At 41.1% G+C, this 21,218-nt stretch overlaps 1 protein-coding gene across 5 annotated transcripts in view; it reads right to left on the reverse strand.

Moving 5' to 3' along the window:
* Positions 1–21,218, reverse strand: part of PAX3 (paired box 3) — a 79,792-nt gene that overhangs the window by 32,384 nt on the left and 26,190 nt on the right. For 2 of the 5 annotated variants that reach the window (XM_055723717.1, XM_055723713.1), the window contains exon 5: positions 1,994–2,002. The exons of the other annotated variants lie outside the window; for them this stretch is intronic. In XM_055723717.1, the coding sequence (XP_055579692.1) occupies positions 1,994–2,002 (9 nt within the window). The remainder of the gene's footprint in view (positions 1–1,993; positions 2,003–21,218) is intronic. 5 annotated transcript variants of the gene reach the window in all.

The raw sequence follows: 21,218 nt of genomic DNA on the forward strand, positions 1-21,218 counted from the left end.
AAATTCTTGAGAGAAGTGGATGGCATTTTTATTTTGTTTGGGCTGATTCACATAGAGAAATGTGCTTTGTACAGCAAAGTGTAAAGGAAAACAGTAGCTGCAGTAAAAGGAAATGGCCAACAGTGACTTTTATTTACAATTACCAAGAGACAGGCTATTATTGACCATATGTGCCACAATCGCCCTCCTTATCACGGGTAGGCCATCATGTCCATTGGGAGCTGTTAATGAACTGGGTAATTGAGCTGCTGACATGTGTTACCAAAACAAAACAATAGGAAGAAGAGACAAATGAACATTTTATTTGCCAATCAGAGTAGGTTCCGCTTTTCAGAGAACTGTGCCTAAGTAAGTGGCTGAATACATAAAACAGTGCATTGAAGGCAAGCAGATGCATGCACAATAATGGTTAACTGACAGCCTATGGCCCATCTGTGCTTAACATTTTGTTAAAGAAATTACTTGACTTGCTAAAAAGACAAATCATACAGCTGCCCCAAGTGCTGCATTATAAGAGATAAATCATTAGCTAAACTGTTTCATGCTTAAAATGACAATGCATATTAACAGTTATGCAGGGACATTTTGTCAGCACAGCTTGATGCAGTTATAACTTACAAAAAATGTGACAGCTCATAGCTATTCAACAATTTCAACTTAGAAGAGAATGACAACACTGTGAAAACAATTTAACTGCACAAACAATAGATGATTCACAGGCTCTTCTTTTTAAAAATATATTTAATTTTTTTTTTGAATGATGAAATAATATGGAAAGGGGAAAAAAAATGGCCAGTGTCTAACTGTTCTGCACCATTAATCTGCTAGCATGTACTTCATTCAAAACCACAGAGCATCAAAAAGGAACACATTCCATTTAAAATATCAAAGACTGCATCACCAGCACTAAGAATAAATGGCTAATTCTCAACTGTGCATGAAAGGATAAAGAATTTCTAGAGTGAAAGGAAGGGAAGAGGAAACTGCAAATACAACTACAAAAATCTCTTCTTATTCCCCCACCTCCTCTTCCAAAAAGAGAGATTTGTTTTGTTAACATTAGTAACATTACTTAACAGCTTTGCATGTGGGCCTGATCCCGCTCCCAAGTTTCACTGCTGCAAATTTGCACTGGGAAATATTATCATTACTATTATTTTACATTGAAAACTAAGTATAAAGGAACTGCAGTTAGGACTCTGATCCTATTGTACACATAGCACACACATGGGTGTATATAGCCCAGGAAAGCTGCCCAAGGGAGGGCAGAAACACAGACCCGTCTCCTCCTGGCTCAGTCACAAAGACCAGGGCAAGCCAGACCCTCAGCCAGATGTACCTGAACAGCTGCACTACTTGGAGGAGGGGAAGAACAACAACAAAAAAACCCACCAAAAACAATCCACAAAACACACACACACAAAAACCAAAGCAAAACAACAAAAACCAAACCAAAAACAAAGCCCCAGAAATAATGCAATTTGGCAAAGCTTGTGTAGCCTGTGGGAGCTTTCCCTGTGGTTTCAGAGGCTGGTGCCCACATAAGGGGTTAGCTCAGGTTTAATGACTAAATAAAAGTTAAGTTGCTACAGTTTTCCCCACAAAGACAAGACCGCCTTGCCGACTTCGTACAGCTGCTATTCACTAGCCTCACAGGACTACTCTGCTGTTTCCACCAGTATAAGAGCAAAGCTGCAGCCAGGCAAGTTTTGGCCCTTGCTCAATCTCTCCCATCATTCTGAGCAGATCCAGGGAAGGAGTTCAGCGAGAGAGCGCTGGCTCTGTGATAACCCCAGGCATGAGAAAGTGCGCCAGCACTAACCCGTCCAAGCACACTGTCACTGGACTCTGAGTCACCCCACACGTCTCTCTGAATGCAGCCTATTGACTCGGAGCGGGGGGCTTTTGGAAAAGCATGAAGAGGAGTCACAAGCATATCCCGTCAATTTTCACTGGGAACTCACGAGTACCCACATCTGGGGGCTTTGCCCACAGATGGGGGCTTTTCCAACCCTTCCCACAGGGAGCATCCGTGGTAATGCTGTCCGCACAAGTACTGTATTTAACCATCACAGCATCTTGTCTTACAAAAAACACTAGGACGTTTCAAGGGAAAACTTCCAGAGGGCTCAAAAAAAAAAAAGAGAAAGAAAGAGAACTTTGCCTCCTAAATTTAGAAAAAGGTGAAGAAAACTAAATAAATCCAAACGAGGTTTGCTCTCAACAACTTTTGGGAAGCTGATGTTTTAGGATATATTTTAATGTAAAAGACAGGAAGACTTAAGAGGAAAGTAAAAATCTCTTGCGCAAATCCCAGAACGTACTAAGAAAGTACTGGCAACACGTCTTCAAGTCAGTATCAGCTGATGGAAGAGGCAATTGGTAACCGATTAAGACTGAAAACATGGAGTATCCTGGGAGATGGAATTTGTCAGCTGAGAAATTAAATAAAGCAAACGAAGGATTCTCTGGATAAATAATGAGACTGTATTAGTGAGTTAAAGCACTGCAAATAATTGAGCTGTCAGCAATCTCTCACTGTGTAGGCAGTGTGGATTCTTCAGAAAAAAAAAATTATATTTGGCCCAATCCTTTGCAACAACAGCATGCAAACAAAACCCCTAATATTACACAAGCTGATCAAACTTATTGGGCACAACAATATGGAAAAAACTTAGAAGCATTTTTCAAAAACATCTCTGCATTGCTTCACTGGGTTTTGACCAATTTGTAGCATTGCTAAAACATTTTTGAAGAAAAAAATCAAACTGTACAGATGCTTAAGGTAAAAAAAAATTGAGCATGTTTTAATACATTTTCTCTCTCAACTAATTCTAGCACCTGAATACCATTCTTGATTCAAAACAAACACTGACAGAGCAACTGTTGTAGATAGCTTCATCTCAATGTCAACATTAGTCCTCAAAGTCTCTATGGGAAATCAAGGCTATCCTCTCTTCTTAAACCCACAGCTGCAGCCAGACCACCCCTCAAGCCAATTTTACCTACTATAGAGCTAAAATGGGTTATATGATCATCTCTATTTATCACTCTCAGGACTGAGAATGGCCAAAATATTGCCAGCCTTAAAAAAAAAAAAAAAAAAAAAAAAAAAAAAAAAAAAAACCCAGAATATTGGATTTTGTCACCGAATACACCATTTCCTCTAGAAGTCACTTAACTCTGTTCGGTTTTGTGAAAGAAATCTAAAAGTGATGAGGTGTTTGTGGGGTTTTTTTTTTCCAGACTTTAGTCAACAAAAAAGGTTACATTTTTCACCAGACATTTTTCCTGTGAGTGATTTTCCAAGGTACTACCTACTCCTGCCAAATACTTCTTTTCCAGCCAAAATTGTTAGTAACTCAAGGTCACTCCCATCACAACTACATAAGAATTGGGGTGCTGACCTCAAAATCCATCATCTTCTGTCATGGGACCTGGTCCTATCGGGTACCGAGCCCTCTGGTCCCACTGGTCAAAGAGTCTCTGCCTTTATGGTTGTTCCAGTATTTGGGATGAAAGGGGCCTACAATGGGATAGCGGTAGGATGCTCAGCACTCCTTTGTGTTGCTTCCCACAGGGTTTTCATGCCCAGCCCCTGCCTTGGGTGCCAGCACAGGGGGTGCAGCACTCTGTGCACAAGACTCCCTGAAGTACACAATGCTATTTCGTTCATTATAGTGCCTGTGGTGGCCGTTACAGTAATTAACTTGAGTCCATTCGAGAGTCAGTCACCTGCAGACCCTCCTTGTCCCTTGCCCTGTGGACTTTGTGTGCCAATGAGCTCCTGGTATCATCCTGTAATTGCCTTCCTGGTGGCTGCCACCTGAGAGCTCTCAGTGCGACAGCTACACATAACTCAGAACTGCTCTGCTCAGGTGAGATGTGAGCAAACGAACCTCGCAAAACCTATTAGGACTCGTAGATGCCACCTGATCATACCATTGCCATATTACAGATATTAAACAGACATGAGAAATTGAAGCAAGACATTTTCTACTTTTTAAGCAGGTTTCAAAACTGAAATTTGGGTGATTAAAAAAAAGTTCCATGCACACACACTGTGCTATAAAGAGATTAACACTATGATTTGCTAATAATGAAGCAAGGTATACAGCTCGCAATCTGTTCAAAAGAAACACGAGGAGCTCAAATTCCAAGGAAAACACAATTCTTCAGTCCAATAAGAAAACCAGGACAAAGCCCAACATCAGCCGACCTCAGAGCAGTCGGCAGAAGGGACTGATGTGCCGTGCTGGGCTGCAGCCAGCCCCACAGCACCTTTACAGCACAGAAAATGTGTCCAGCTGGGAGTCACTCTTGATCCGTTCTCTACAGCACAGACACATGCAATTCCCATACATTTCCTCTCATTTACTACTTGTTGACAGATGCTGATAAATGCTTTTGAAAACCTACAAGAATTATGGTTGCTGGTGAATACTTAATGGTAGAGATGTCAAAAATTATTTGACTAAACATACACACATTTACACTGTCTGCTTTGAAACCTCTACAGATACTAACAATAAATTTATAACTGCCTATCTGAATTATTAGCAGCCCCCAAAACTGAAAAAGTAACTCAGCACCAAATTTTATGAAATAAATACCCTGGCTTTTCTTAACTATTCTGCCACACACGTAAGACAGAAGCAGCAGGATGCCTGCTGGTATAGCCTGTAGGCTTCGCTTGGACACTAACATTACAAGACTTATTTTGACTTTTGTTTCTTCACCCCCCCATCCCACAATATTATTTATTTTGAAATAATTTTTGTTTGGGAATCAAAATTAAATAAAGCTTTAATTGATATCAAGCCCCTTTATATAAGTCTGACATTAACGGAGATTTAAAACAATGGTGAATTAAATGTGTGCTGATGAGCATGCAAGCCACGGTGTGCATGGAGCACAACTTAATAAAACTTATTTTAAATTGGCATAATAATGTGTTAGCTTAACTATCGCCATCACTACATTAATTTTAGCAGACTTAACCATGGTACTTTTTATTTTGTAGCTGTTTAAAAGGAACTATGATTTTATGCACTTCTAAAAAAAAAAAAAAATAATCACTGCAAAGCATTTCCCAGAAAGCTGCAAATTAAACAAATTAAGCCAGGCAAATTAAACGGCAAATAAGGCTGTTTCCATTTTGGGGGGATAGGGAAGTACCTTCACTCTATTTAAAAATATAATTCCCATAGGCATTTAAAGAACTGCCTACACCAGTGTTACCCAGCCTTTATTTAACCCATGGACAATGGCAGTCCCCAAGAGGACAGTCTGTGAAATGCCTGTGGCTCCCAACTGCTCCACTTTTCAAGGTTTTGGAGTTTACACACACACACATTTTGTAGGGTTTTTTTTTGGGGTGGGGTTGGGTGCTTAGTCTTTTTTCTTTTTTTTATTATAAGTAATTAAAATTGAAGAGTTTTAATTGCTATGATATATGTTGTCCATTTCCCAGCTTCTTCCACCACAGTGCAACACAGTGGAATATTAAATCCATGGATTTTCCTCAAAAGTTTTAGGTAAGCCTTTATATAAACAAAACTATTGAAGAGCCCGGGCAAAGGGATAAAATTTTAGACGGGGGCTTGGATACTTGTTCAGTTTCTAACAGTCTCATGGATTTGAGGTTGCTTTGGGCCCTTTAGCTAACCTACCCTGTATCTATTAACAGCTGTGAAGCAGTATAGATCCAATATTACACCTCCAGCATGCGGGCTGTCTCCTGCACCCCACCTGCAATTACAGCCCTCTGGGTCCAACACCCAAGACGTTAAACCCAAGGTACCAGATCGCCATTTCCCACCAACTTCTCCTCCTGGTTATTTTCCATGATTTTCCATTCTCATGCCACCTCACCCTCCCTTACTGTTTCTAAATGGAGCTTACTTCTCTGCACTCTTGCACAATGCAAGGTGTTATGGGATGCCAAAATATTTCAGAACTCTGCAGTACTGCACTTGCTGACACACCTGGTAGAGAAAAAACATCTGACAGATTATTATGCACTCTCAAACCAAACCTTTCCTACCATGAATTGGAGGAGTTATATTTTTTGCTGTCCCAGCTTCCAGACACTTAAGGAGCACAGAATATGCTACGCACACTATCATCGACATGCAGATCCTTGCCACAGCCAAAATATACTCATCATTTCAGTGGTCTTTGGATCTAGCCTCTAGGTTCGGATGTAGCCCTCAATCACCCACAGGTATCAGGAATTTCCATGTACAGAAGACACAAGGTAGATGACCTTTAATTTAGTTCCTTTTACCTAGATAGGAACCCAGTGAAACAGCCTGTGCTTTTTTTTTTTTGTGCATGAAGAGGAGTTCATTGTTAGATGATCTCTTACACACTGAAAAATCAATGCTTTCATTAAAACTGATGGGTTTACCCTCCAGAAATAGGGCAAATTCTCTAAGATAACAGCGAAAGTGGTCCCACAAAGATTTGCAATGTTTAAAACTAGAAAAAAAATTACTGAAATGCAAACTTATTAATTCAGAAAAATTGTTAAAATGCCTAGTTTCTTAGTTACAGCTTTTCATATCTAAAATCAGCTGTCTTGAATTGTTAGGCTGTAGGGATAATTGATAGCATCTATTTAAAGGTTCTGTTCCCATAGGTCCCTAACATTATGGGGGGAAGAGGGCGGGGGGGGATCTGCGAAAAGCTTTACGTCAACTATAAATCTAAAAATTCTGGCTCCTGTTCATGCTGCCTTCCAGTGCTATGGCACCACTGAACCGAGTCCCTGTTTGTTCCACTTGCACACAACTAGGATCACCACAGCCTGCAAACTCATACATGTGATGCTGGGTACCCAGTGACACCACAAGTGACAGTCTATAGCTCCCCTGTAAAACGTGTAACGAGAAAAGTTTTCTTAGGTGGAAATAAAATGGTTCTCCTTGTTTCTAATTTCTCCCAAAAACAATGAAATCCTCCTAATACCGTAACACATTCAAAAGCAAGAGGGTTTCTTGAAAGCAGACTCCTCACAGCGCCAGGGTGCTTGGCATTTGCCTGCCACTGTATGAAACCGTAACAGGTCCTAAAACGGGAGCTTGGGTTTGGCTGCCTGAGCCCTATCTCACCTTGTAAGTCCAGTCTAAAATAGAAATACCCCATGATGTGTACTGGAAGAAGTGCAGTCACTAACACACAGCCTGCCTCCCCTGATCTATGCAGACAAGCAGTATGTATTTTCTAGGAAGTTTAGAAAAAGACAAATATTCAACATCCACTGAATTTCAGCAAAAATTATGTACCTTTTTGTTGTTTGACAGCAAATTTTTAAAATGATATTTTTTCCCCTCAATTCACACCCTATGGAGGTACAATTCTCTGTCTGCTTTGGGTCAAATCCTGCTGAAAGCTACATCAAAGTGTTAAATACAGATTAGGAAGTCAAAACTTGGCCTGCAACCCAGCCGGACAGAACCCGACGCTAGAGCCTGACAGATGCCCCAGATGAGCACGGGGAAGCCTGCCAGAGTGAAATCTGCACAATAGCAGAGAGACAGAAAAGAAGAAAAGCTGCATGCTCCCAGCCAGCCTCCTGTGCCGGCAAAGGAAAACAGAGATCAACTGAGAAATGAGCTCTTTGCAGCTTTCTAAGTGGCTTCCTTTTTATTGTTAAAGAAGCTGTGTAAGGAGACCCAGGGTCCAGGTTTAACGCTACCCGAGGGGATCACAAGCCACAGAAGTAAATTCAAGAGAGCTACTCTGCGAGGGCCATATTTCACAGAATCGTTCAGGTTGGAAAAGACCCTTAAGATCAGAGTCCAACCATAAACCTGACACTGCCAAGTCCACCACTAAACCACTTCCCTAAGCACCATATAAATATAAACAAAGTCTCCTCTTTCATCAAGAAAAGGACTGCAGAGCTTGGCCTGCAGCTCCTGAAGGCAATGCTCTCTACCTGCAGCTCCCCGGTAGCCTCACCACTGAAAACAGTAGCCAACCGAGTTGTGTGACACTACCCTCATACCTGAAACAAAGCTTTCAGCTGCATACAAACTCCAAGTAACTCACCACGATACATTACACTGTTTCTGCCCAAAACATCTTCCACAAATGAGCATGCACTCATGACTGGAAACCACACTCCCTATTCCAAACTGTATTTGCCTTCATCTACTGTTTGCCAAGTAATCAGTGTTTCTCTGTCCCTGGTAATATTGTGCCTTTCGGCTCACAGCAGAAGCCTAGAACATTTGTTGTCACAATGGACATCAAATTAGACAGGAATAAACAGAGAGGCTTCACTGCTGCTACAGCTTACCAACATCTCTGCTGCAGTTTGGGTATCAGTGGGCTGAGACCACTGTTCACCATTGAGCTCAAGAGCCTCCATCTCTGCTTTGAAGTCTAAACGTGTTTGTGCACCATCATATGCTCACATCATTAGGTCTTTTTCACAGGGACATCTCGAGATCTGTGTTGGTACAGCTCCCAGCACAGCAGTAGTCCATGAGCAGGGCTCCTGTTTACCATAGCAATACAAATAACAACAAGCGGCTGAGCAACAGATGGCCTGGAAACATTTCTGACGTTTTCAGTGACAATTACCTTATTCAGACACTCCAGTTACACTTCAAATTGCAGTCTAAGGTCTAAGAGCAGTTACTAAATAATACCTTACAAACAAACTTTGACCCAGGCTGTGCTATGGTCAACATTCACTTAATTCTAACATACATCATCATATATAAATGGATTAACCAATACGTGCGGTGGATAACTTCACAGTGAATGCTCAGATTGCAATCTTCAAAGAATAACTTGCATCTGTCGTTAAAATCAATAACAGTCATGCTGTTCTGCTAAGGTACCAGAATTTGTATTGCTAAAATCCTTGCACTGTTTTGAAAGCTTCCTTCAAACATCAGAATTGTTTTGTAAAAATCAAATATCCAGGTTGTTGTCGTTGGGGGGGTGGGGGGGGGTGTCCCCCCCTCTAATTTGATTGCTCAGGAAAAAAAGTTTTCAAAAGTGGTTCAGTCAAAACAGAACCTCATTCAAGCTTCCATGGTGATCTTTGTCTTGCTTTTTCAACACCACTTCACTCAGAATCTTTCCTATATTGTTCTATAAGGCACAAAACCAATATAACTGCCATTGAGATATTTGATCAAGATCTAACCCAAGAAAAATAATTAAAATCAGTGTCTGTGTGAGGAAGAGTCTAGACCATCATCTGACCAACTCACAGCCAGTGGGATGTCGTTGCCTGTCTCAGAACAGTCATTTACTTAGAATGACAAAAACAAGCATCGTTCCCTCCAGGAGCATTATTACATTGGAGACTTGAATTTTCATTACCCACCTGGGACATCAAGGTTCAGAAGAAGTTTTGTGATCTTTCTAAGCAAGCCTGGACTTCGTTTTGAATAAAAAATGGGTCGATTTATGGTTTTGCATCAAAGTCATGTGAAATGTGTGGTTTTGCATGGATTCAATTAGAGACAAGCCTGAGGCACAAAAAGTTCAGATCCTGATCTGGATCCAGACCCACCCAAAGCTGAGGGACATTTAGACTAAGGCACTTGGTTCTTGTCCATCTCCAATTCCAGCATGAAAACCAGGTGGGACTCACTTTCAGCAAACCCCTGTTCCTCCCCAGATTTTTGCAGCTTTTCCAACTTGACATGTCAGCAGCAGCAGGAGGGTTCCTATGACTTCTGAAGGGATCTGAAACCCATAAGACAATGTTTGAGTCCCTGCAAACCAAAACCATGGCATCTTCCCAGCTCTCACAATTAGGCTTTAAGCCATAAGGAAAAAAGAAAACCCAAATTAACAGCCATATTGACAGTTTTATGGACCCCTGAGGGCTCTGCCTACATCCAAAGAAGACAGTGGGGCTTTTTTAAATTAAAGTGAATTAGCAATCAAGTTCCTAAGAAGGATTCATTTAATAAATTAAAAGGGCAGAATTCAAAACAATTTCAAAAGTAATCCTTTGGCCACAAATAATTCTCTGTACAGTGGAAAAATGGAACATTGTCATTCTGATGCTTGTCTTAATTGGCATTCAGTTGTTTTCCTCTTTTAAAGTAATTGTTTATTATGTTAGTGGGCATCATCTTGCAGTAAACTAATGTTGCCATCAGCTTCATTAGGAGCAAGATAAGCTCCTAATTCTTTTCTGATAAATCCAAGGTCTTATTTGGTTAATTTTTGCAACAAGAATTAGGGAGAAAGATTTAGAAATATATTTAATCCTGCTGAGCTGCTGAAGGAAGCAAGATTCCCACCCTCCTCCTCAGCCCCCGAGTCCACCAACACATCGAACAAACTTTTGGCTTTCTGAATTTTGCACCCCATGTACAGCACTGTTTCAGGAGCCTGTTCCCATCACGTAGGGTGAGCACTCAGCTCATGTTAATTAGCAGAGCTCCATCAGCAACAGGCTCTAGTGCAAAGTATTTTACAGGACTTAAATTCACAGTTTAGCAGTACAGGTATTCTCACAAAGTTAAAGCCATTCCTGCAAACCCTTTTGAGTGTTTATATCCAACTCAATGCACCTACCATTAAAAGCAACGACTTACAGACTCCTAAAATGCCATTCCCTTTAATATGATTTCCTATGGTAACACACAATTCATTGGAAGGCCTTTGCACCTATTTAGGAACAGACAGACTTTCAAATTAACTTCAGTGGAGCCATGACAGATTATACCAGCAAAGGTTCGGCTGCTCTGCCATTTGGGTATGTTTCTAATTGATGTCATTTCATGCTTTCAGACCATGGCTGCAACTTGGTGAGGAAGGGAATATTTGCCCTTCTCGTTTCACGTTTCTCCTTCCAAGGTTTCTCCCCCTGCCTCCCCCATTCTGTGCTAGCAGAAAAACAGAATCTTGTTAAAGTCTTTCATGAAAAATGGAAAGAGAGAGGGAATCATCTGTCTCCAGAGGGAGAGGCATGTGGTCAGGGCTCTCAGTCAGGATGCTTTAGAGTGGAGACCAGCTGTGCACCGGACAGTCTCTGATACCAGTAGCCCCATCTGCACTTCCACTCTTCTAAAAAGTTTTATAAATGCTTAAAACAAAACACCTAACCAAGCAGATCAAGACACAAACAAAACCCGCAACAGTCCTACACACACATGCTCAAATAAGCCCCAAGCATCTGAACTAGGCTTTCCCACACTCCAAGCAAGCGTTCTAATGCCCTGTAGATAGTAGCTACACAGATGAAGTGGAGGAACTCTGAGAGGACCCAGAGAGGTCTGGTTACAGCTTTTCCCTCAGTGCTAGAAAAACACACCCCTCCTTTGAGACACAGAGCTGCCCTGCTCACAGCACACAGGGCAGACACTTTGTCCCCCAACTTGTAAGCAGGAATTCCAGCTGGAGTCAGGAAATTTCTCCTAGCAAATATGATGCACTCCCAAGGAAAGTCTGGTTTGTTCAACTGCCAGGACCCAACGGGAAATGTATTTTGTCTAAAAAAACACTGAAGTTTCTCTGTTACAGCTCAAGCTTTTTTCTTATGACTTTCCTCATATATTTTACCAACACAAACTTCAGAAATATTTCCCAAAAGATTTAATTAAAAGGTTGGAACTGTGCTGGTATAACTCCACTGAAGAGCAGCAAACACATTACCATTATGAGCACACCAAGGTTTGCCGCTATGCTAATTGACGTTTCTGGAATTTAGGACACTAGTGCACAGTGTTATGTACTAAATGCACAATTCAGGCACAATTCAGGGCCGCAATATTCACACTAGACAAGTGAAAATCTAACAGATAATCTCTTTTCTGTCACTTCTTGTCACATCGGTTCTCAGAAATACCCAGTTATCATTGCACATTATATTTTAATAGCCATTCAATGCAAACATAATCGGCTTTAGTGAACAGTCATATTTATTATTCCTACAACTATGCTCTCCTCTTCCCCTCCAAAGCATAACCAAAATTGCACCGTTCAAACCAATCTCTTCAGAAAGTCAGGCAAAGTGCCTCCTGAAGGCATCAGAATAACAGTATTTAAAAGAACCGTATTCCACTTTTTTCTTTTTTTTCTTTTTTTTTTTTTTTTTTGCTTGTTTCAATGGGGAGCATCTTAGCGTGGAACTAAAATAAGTCAACACCACGAAGCACAAAAGATTGCAAGGATTTTCTGCAGCATGGGCTTGTCAAAGCAAGTAGGCAGCCTTTGTGTGCTCCGGCACAGCGGGAGCATTCCTCCAGGTCTGAGTGGCAGAGCGCCCCCGGCCGCGACTGCCCTGGGCGCCGGGGTTCCCACACCCAAGGCGGTGGGAAGAGGAGAAAGCAGAACTGCAGAAGTAGCGTTGTAAATGGGATGAACTGGTCAACACGCTTCTTAGGAAATGCATGGCTTCCAGGAAGAATCACGTGGAAAGATTTACAATACCTCCACATCAAAGGGTTTGACGTTGGCTATACTGGTTCTTTCAAAAGAAAGCCATATCTGTCCCTTATAGCATCAGCTTTATGGATTTAGGAAAGAATGCAAAGACATTGAGGAGAATCCTGTATGTACCTTTTTTCAAAAATCAAAAACTAAAATAAAGAAAAAAATCAAATAAACCAAAAGTAATTTAAATACAATCCCCACTTTCCTTTGCTCCATTAAGGATGCCTCAATTTAAGTCTCAGTCTTGCAAAATGTTCTGATAAACTGTCAAGTTTCCCCAGTTAAAACCTCAGATATCTATTTTCCTTTAACACCTTGCACCGAGGCAGCTTTAAGGATAACGCCTGTGTTAGGAGCATGAATGGGTGACCCTCCAGTACACGCTGACCCAAAGATAAACTTTGACCTGATGTTTGCTAATAACACTTCTTCTTAAGATGCCTTGTTTCTTTTATGAACTACTGCTTGACTCTAGGATCTAGCAGCTGACATGCATTAATATACATCTCTAGGTGCCCTTTGACTTGGCCATCAAGACCCTTTGACCCCAGACTTGATTCCTAAACCCTGTCAATTGTTTGCAAGTGGAAAAAACTTATTTTCTAGTAATAATTAATTTTGGTCATGTTTTATTAAGCATTTCTCCTCTCTTTTTAACTTGTTCTTATTTAAATTTGGGTATAATGGATGCTTATTTCATATAGTCGTTTTCCAGATTACGAAAGAAAAAAAAATACCTAAAGATATTCCTTTAGAGCTTCATCCTTTGTTTTCAAGCTTTGTAAAAATCCCAGTAATACTCAAGTGCTTTGGCATTTCAAAAAAGCGCCCTGTGAACAATAATATAGTCTAAAAAGCCTCCTTTTGTGCACTGCTTTTCAGATTTATCTGTGTGTTTCTGCAGCTTCACAACTTTTTTTCACGTGAATTTGCAGCAAGCATGATGCAGATGCAGTCCTGCAGCCATAAAAGGCGATGGCAAAACTTCCATCAATTCCCACATCAGCAGGATCCAGCCCCTCGGCCGAGGCACTCGCTGCCAGTTTCTAGGCAACGTTTGACATTTTCAGACTTAAATTCTTGAAAAAAGAAATTTCTGTGTCTACACAAAAGAAGTAGATACCTTTATATTCCCATATATTTATATGTACATATATTCCTACACTCGGTACCATCTGTTTTAGCAGCCACATACTCATACTGCGTATTAAAGGAGAGGGCGAGAAGCCCGCCGCCAGCCCATCCCCACCAGCTGAGGCACACTGCTGCTTCCTGGTACGTTCAGAGATGGAAATTTCTCATTCCTGGAATCATGTTACATTATGGCAGGAATTGCTGCACTTCTGCCTGTTTTACATCAGGACTGAGAGATCGCACAAAGAGAACGAACGCTTTCCAGTGCTTAGATGATGTATCAAGTGTATGTTGCACACAAAGCATTATAGCAATCAGCGTCTGGTAAGGAACACCAACAAATAAGAGGCCTCCAGTCTCAAGAAGCAGCACTGGGACATGGCAAATGAGGGGGTTTAGCAAAACGAAGCAACTAGCCTTCATTTTTGTTCATAAAATGCAGTACAGCCTCAGCAATTATAACATTAGATTCTTAGAGCTGCTCTGTTTTCTCGCTAGACAAAAATATTTCCTAAAAGCTCCAAGAAAATACAGTTAAAAATTAAGTTTTGCATTTAAAAAACAAATCCACACACCACCAACCAATACTGAAGAAACCAAAAGGCAGGGGCACATCAGGCAATTGCTCCAACAAGGACAGGCAAGAGCCAGTTCAAGAGAAGGCATGCTCAGGTCCCACTTCTTGCTGCTGTGGGTGAATGAGATTCCAGTTTGGGGTGGTAGAACAGCCACATGAAAAACGTTGTGCTTCCAAGCATCCCACTTCCCCCTGAGAGGTATGACCGAGAACGTACCCCACCTCTCAGGTCCCCTGGCTGACATGCAGGAGCAGCCCAGGGCAGCCTCCAGCCTCGAGGCACACTCACCCCAGGGACACCAGGGACTGTCACATGCACAGCATCTAGGAAACCCTACCAGGCAAACAGCAGTCATCAAGGGTTGGTGTGTTTTGGGTTTTTTTTTTAAGCAATCCCTATGCATGTCTGAAAAGACCTAAAATTCTCTTTCCTGTTTCCAGAACAGAATGCACCCCAAACAAGGGGGGGGGGGGGCGGGGGGGGCTAGTCTTTTTATGGCTTTGGGCCTGATGGCTCCCCTGGATCAGGCAACCAGACAGACTTCTGTAGGTCTAAACCAGGAGTAGAGGCAACTGCAGCAAGGAAAGAAAACCTGCTCCAAGCGAGGCCCTGGCAGGCAGCATCTGTCCCGCTGATGCACTCTACAGCTGGGGCTCACTTGGTTTGAAACCAGTATCTAAGGAGGAAGCAAAGCTCCCCAAAGCTCGTGGGACTGAGACTGGGGCACTGGAGCAGGTAGCCTGACTCCAGGTTTCCCCAGAACAGGGTATTCAAATCCCAAGTTGTTTATTGTATATTCAAATAATAGCTAATACACACCAGGGGACTTTAATGCTTTCCATTTTCTTTTCCCAGCTCAGCTGACTCAGTCCAGCCATCCTTTCTTTGTTCTATGCACCACATGAAGACTAGCACTTCCTTTTCCAGTCCTGCGCTCCAACTTTTAGATTATCAGAGCCTACTAAACTGGTATGCTACCCAACAGCAGCATGAACAAACCTCTGGGAGATGCACTAACCTTCCTTGCTCCAGGCAAATACCACTACCCTTAGAAGGTTAGAACAGAGCACTCCCCATCTGCAGCAGAAGAAAGAAGTTTAGATAATATTTGGAAGCAGCTTAAAAATCAAAGGAGAGAGACCATGAAATCAAACCAGCTAGATAACTACACCAAACAGGACTTTACCTGCCATGCATCCTGGTTGAAGTCCAGCTGGGACAGGGACAGCGCAGCTTGCACCAGCTAAAGCTCTACCCTCCTTCTAGAAATCCTCTCTATTTTCAGCTGATGCAATGACACTATCAGTCTTGATATATTCAAAGGGGTCCTTATAAAGCCTTATCCTCACCAAGCATTAATATTAATAAAGTTCTCCTGTAAGGGGAGAACCTTTTAAAACCCATCAAAATAAATCTATGGATTTAATTCCAGTGGACTATAGATAAAACCCTATGGACACCAGGAGAGACCCATACAAAAGAAAGAGATCATTGGTTCCATACAGTTATTCCAGCTGGAATTCTTAGACAGTGAAGTGTTCGCATAATGCCATTTTTTCTATTAATATGTAGCTTTGAAACTATGCTATGCCTGACGTATACAGGAATTCCTCTTCTCTTCTTCTCCTTTAAAAAGAATACAGTGGCCACTATAAAAGAAAAGTTGGTATTTCTTCTTGTGTGATGGCAGAACCCTCCATACAAGCACAACCACACTGAATAATACTCTTTTAGGTTATTTGTTACACTGGAGTTCAAAGGAGGGTGCAGTGTAGCCAGGAAAAAAAAAAAAAAAAGTCCCTCTGGTTAAAATTTAGCATGCAAGATCTCAACAAAAGTGATTTTTGACTGTGCCAGTGCTTTTGTTTTCTCAACAACAGCAACAAAAAATGATTTCTTCCTTCTCCCCCACAGTAAACCATTACCAGCTGTTGATGAAGTATTTTTTCTAACATGCGTTAAGTCATATTGTATATTGTCCATTTCATGTGTGTAGAGCATTTTTTGCTACAAATTCCCTACCATGTTATACCAATAAATCCAAGAGTACCACCCAATCTTGTTATACGGCTTAGGGCTTATTAACGCCAGTAGGATTCCACCAGACAGGATCGCGCTGAAGACTAGTTACTTTTATGCAAAGGTGATCGCAGCATCACGCTCAAACCAATGCAAAGCCTTTCGGCAGATTTTGCCCATACAAAGCAACAGGCGCCCTTTCCAACTAAAATCCGTTAGGCATTTTAAAAAAATATACAAGTAGTTAAATAATGTAAAACTTCATGCGTTTCAAGATGGTTCTTGCCACGCTTCTGCTCATGCATCTGTTATTATACAATTCTCTGCATCAGCTAGATCAAGACTAGAGCACTTCTCTCACATCAGAAATTCACTGTTATCTCCTTGTTTCAATAACAGCGACAATTTAGTGCAACTAGGAAGATAAACTTGGGAACCTTTTCTTATGGCAAGACTTAAAATATGCCTGTCTATGGGCACATCCATTTGTGCAAATAAAATCATGTATTTGTTTTGTATGTGTAAATTCAGGCCAGTGGAAAATTAAGCCCCATGGGGATAATCTAACCAACAATACAAAGAAAATTGTGAGGCAGATCTGAAACTTTGTCCTTAATTTACCCTGTTAGGCCAAAATAAAGCAGGAATCTCATACCATGTGTGCCTCAACGCTTAGGTACAACAGCATATGTTAAGCAAGGAGAGTTGCAGCCCGGCTCTTGATCTCATTGTTTATTGTGGTTTAAAGTCTGACCCTTAACATTATATGTGGTTTAAAACTGTATCTGGAGGAAAGAGAGCGAAAACGACTCTCCTAGGTTCGTAAATGTGTTTGTCTTTAAGGTTTGTTCCAGAGGAAACCATGCGTGCCTTCGCTTACTCCATATGCAAACCTTTACACGAGTTTTAAACATGCTAATGCTCACATTCTGCATCTCAGGTTAATCGCGAAGGGTTTTTTGTTGGTTTTCTACTAGCAGCTTGCCTACAATCCACCAACCCACCACTCTTTATGTATATATGTTGAATAATTATGAAGCAGTGAGTATTTATCACCTTTTCTGAGCAGTAAGCAGAAAGAAATACAATACTATTACTTCCAGCTACTGGCTTTCCCAAGATAATTAGATAACACAGTGGACTGAAGCCTTGGTTAGTCCAATGCTGTTCAAGTTAAGTGATTGACATGCCTCTGTCTGGCTGCTCTATTAACTGTTTCATTTTGTTGCTATTTGCAGTTTGCTTGGCTAATACTTCGAACAAATACAGACTGTTTCTTTAGCCCCTTTTTTCTCTTTGACCTTCTCCTGCCCATTTTCTTTGAGTCACTTCAAACTGCCTTGAAAAGGCCTGTTGAATACGCACAGTCCATCAGAGTCCCAGGTTCATCCCATTCCTTGCCCTGAATGCTTTACTTCAAAGATGGGCCGCATTCTTTAATTGCCCTTTGAATTAATATCAAAGGGTCACAATGCGAGTGCCAAAAGAGAAAGAGGCTTTAATGAAGCAAAGAGCTGCCATTCATTTGCAGATAAGCACGTTTTTATGCCTGACTGGTCACCATGGCTAAATGCTTCATGAAGAGGAGGCAGGGCAAGGCAAAGAGACTTTTACTTAAGTGGTGATTAGTTCAAACAAACAAGAGTAAACAAATAAAAAACAACACAAACAACCCGACAACAGAAAATAAGTTAATATGGCTGAATGTGTTAAAAAACAACCAACATCCTATTGTGTTACTGAGGCCATTAACCCTTTGCAAAATGCGGGGGTTGGCTGGGCAGAGCTACAGCTCAGCCTCTGCTCCAGACCCCTTGTTTCCCTCATCCACTAAAAACATTTTGGGGGTTAGACTTCCACCCTTAGCCTTGGACTGAAGACACAAATTGTTTTAACACAGTCATTTCCAGAGGTATTAAAAAAAAAAAACACACAAAAAAAATATCTGACTGCAATAAGGAATAAGGAAAAGGAAACAGCAAGTTAACTTTGCCTATTTTTTTTCTGAGACAGGGCACATTCGGTGGTTTCCATTTTAATGCAATAACTGTGGAATAACAAACCCTATACTTAAATTATTTATTGATTTACATTTTGCTAATACATTCGGTACTGTCTTAGCAATGTGAGAGCGTTCAGCTTTCTTAATTGCCTAAAAGGTCTCCAATATTTTTTTTAAATTTCAATACTGGGGGATTTTGTTTGGTTGACTGGCTGGTGTTGCTTATTTGAAACCTATGAAGCTGCACTAAGAAAACTTGCTCAGCTTCTTAATCCTACCTATGGAGTCTTCTATTTTCTCTTTAAAATACCAAGAATATAAAATTAAAATTAGAAGCTTTAAAGTATATTGTAATGCAATTACAGCCACAATGCAAGTATACAGAAACAAGAAGTTCACAGGTGTCCCCTTTATGAATTCTGACTTATTATTTATAGGCTCAGGCTTCTCTCTGCACAGAAATAATAACTTACTTAACAAATACAAGGTTGGTTTATTGCAGTAGAGTTATCCCCCCATGAAAGAGGATTAGCTATACTCATAACAGTGTAAAAGTGCCTTATAAGTGCATTCACATCAGGAATTGTGCCACTATCTCCCATAACTAAGAAGGTTGTAGGGGTACAAACAGCCCAGAGGATCACAGACCACATTTTTAGCCCCACTTCTTCAAAAAGGATTTCTCATGAATATGGGATACACTTAAGCCTAACCCTGTGTGCAACCTGTCACAAGACCTTCCCTTACTGACACTTCCTGTGATTTTTTTTTTTTTACTTTTTTTATTTTTACCCCTCTGCTGCTACCCTAACTCCTGCCTTGCTTAGCAAAAGTGCTCGTCACCCCGATCCCAGCTCTGAATCTTTATTACTCACCAGAACGTGAAGAACTTTGACCTTAAACATCCAGCTGGAAACTCAGTACTGACAAACATTGGAAAAGCATCTTGCATTTGTGATGTGGAGGGAAGAAGCACAGTAATGAAAAACATGCAACAGAATTACGGAAAAGCATCAGCTGCAGAAGAGGGATAGGGCGGCTTGGAAGTTTTGGTGACAACACTAGCATCGCTATATTGCATCGTTTTCAGAATATAAAGCCATATGTCAAGCAGCCCACTAGGAAACTGCCCCATTGTACTGCCTTAAATTAACAGCATTACTGAAACCAGTTTGGGTGGGTTTTTGAGCTAGCCTGGTTTGCAATCCTATTTTATCACTAGTCAAAACCCTAGAAATGCTGGATTAACTCTTGAGATTTATTTCAGTAAACGTCAAACACCACGAAGGTTGTACTGTTCTTCTAACACCTGATGATCTTCTGTTTCAAAGATGTTACATTTTCTAATACATGTTGCAAAAAATATTAGCTAATTTATTCTCCCTCTACTTTCCATATTTCACATTATTAATTTCACTCTTCAAATGGTCGCAGGCAGTTCTGTACTTTCAGCTAGATTACACTACTAGCTGGTAATGAAAGACATACTGCCCCATTGGAATTCCTCTTCTAGAAACCACAGCACAGCTGACCTCCCTGTGATGCCAGCCTCTGTAGAGTATCAGAAGTGACACTGCATCACACTACATTTAGAAATAGTTATTTATATGCCACCTCCACTCGCGGAAGGTGAATGTTTCCCACATGCGCACATCAGTGCGCTTAAGCACAAGGCTGCCGGGACAGCGAATCGAGCAGCAGATTGACACCCTGGCACAAGCTCAGGGCTTGGGATGGTGGAGCAAGCCCTCAGGAACGGCTTCAAGGCAGAGGGATGGGCTGTTTGGCCAGCTTACCACACTGAACCGTGCACGAAAGCAGCCTCCTCCGTGCCACGACCCGACAAAAAGCCAGGGAGCAGGTCAAGTCAGGCACCACCGCGTTTGTCAGCTTCACAGGCAAAAGATGAGGCTCACAGACATCAGGGCCCCAAAGTTGGAGCAGCCCCAGCTTCACCACCAGGAGGAATCTCATGGCCATCCACAGTCATGATGGAGCGCCTGCATTTTGACCCACTTCAGATCAAAATTAATGCAAACCAAACACATCTACCCACACACCAAGAGCCACAATTATTACATTACTGAAATAACTACCAAACATATGGGCTATCCTCTCCTGACTAGCAGTACAATGGCGTTCACAGCTCATACAGATCTTTTTTGATGCAAACTGCTCGTATTTGTTAGCACACGGTCTACAAATATAGCAAAGCGTCAAAATTATAATACCTGACTATCTTGTATAAATTGCATTTGCAAAACTAGAGCTGGAGTTACAGCACAGCTCTCCAGCAAGAATAGCTAGACTTCCCATTCGGAACATGCTAAGAATCAACATAACAAATTATAACAAATAGCTCACATGCTGTCTGTTTTCCAAATTTAGGTAACATTGCTTTACCCTTACACATTATAAAAAAAACCAAGATATTAAAACAGGAAAAAATGGATTTCCCTATTGAATTAATTCCTCATATTGTCTGATCTGTCACTCCAGCTTCTAGCAGTACATAAAACGTATTCAGCATTACAGTAGTAACTGTTCTAGAACAGGCCAACTGATGGGCAAACCAGAAAAACATCAGTCAAGCCATCTCACATATTCAATACCATAAAAATAGTTAAATTGCTGTATTTTGGGAACAACAGAAATACTTTATTATTGTGATTAGCATTATTGAACTATCAAGAACTACCATAAAATTTAAAACAGAAGCAAATGAATTTCTTAATGTTTTGTATTACCTAAGTTCTTTACCGATACAAAGCAAAACAGCACCTTTCATAGAGACAAGGCACCTCACACCTGACAGGGGAATGAAATAACCAGCACTACTCCCCTGCGATTACCTAGCTGTCCACCCAGCACTGCCTGGGGCACGTGTGCTCCTGGGCAATATTTTCCTGGAATTTTTGTGGCAAATAACACCAGACCACTTTGTGATAACTGGATTCAACTATTTTCTACTTTTTCTCATATTTTCAACATTATTTCTGGGTTTACTTGTCACCTAAATAGCTTAAATTATCAGGCTTCAAACTCTGATTATCCAGATTTTTCTA

The sequence above is a fragment of the Falco cherrug genome, chromosome 11, assembly GCF_023634085.1.
Source record: "Falco cherrug isolate bFalChe1 chromosome 11, bFalChe1.pri, whole genome shotgun sequence".
NCBI lineage: Eukaryota > Metazoa > Chordata > Aves > Falconiformes > Falconidae > Falco > Falco cherrug.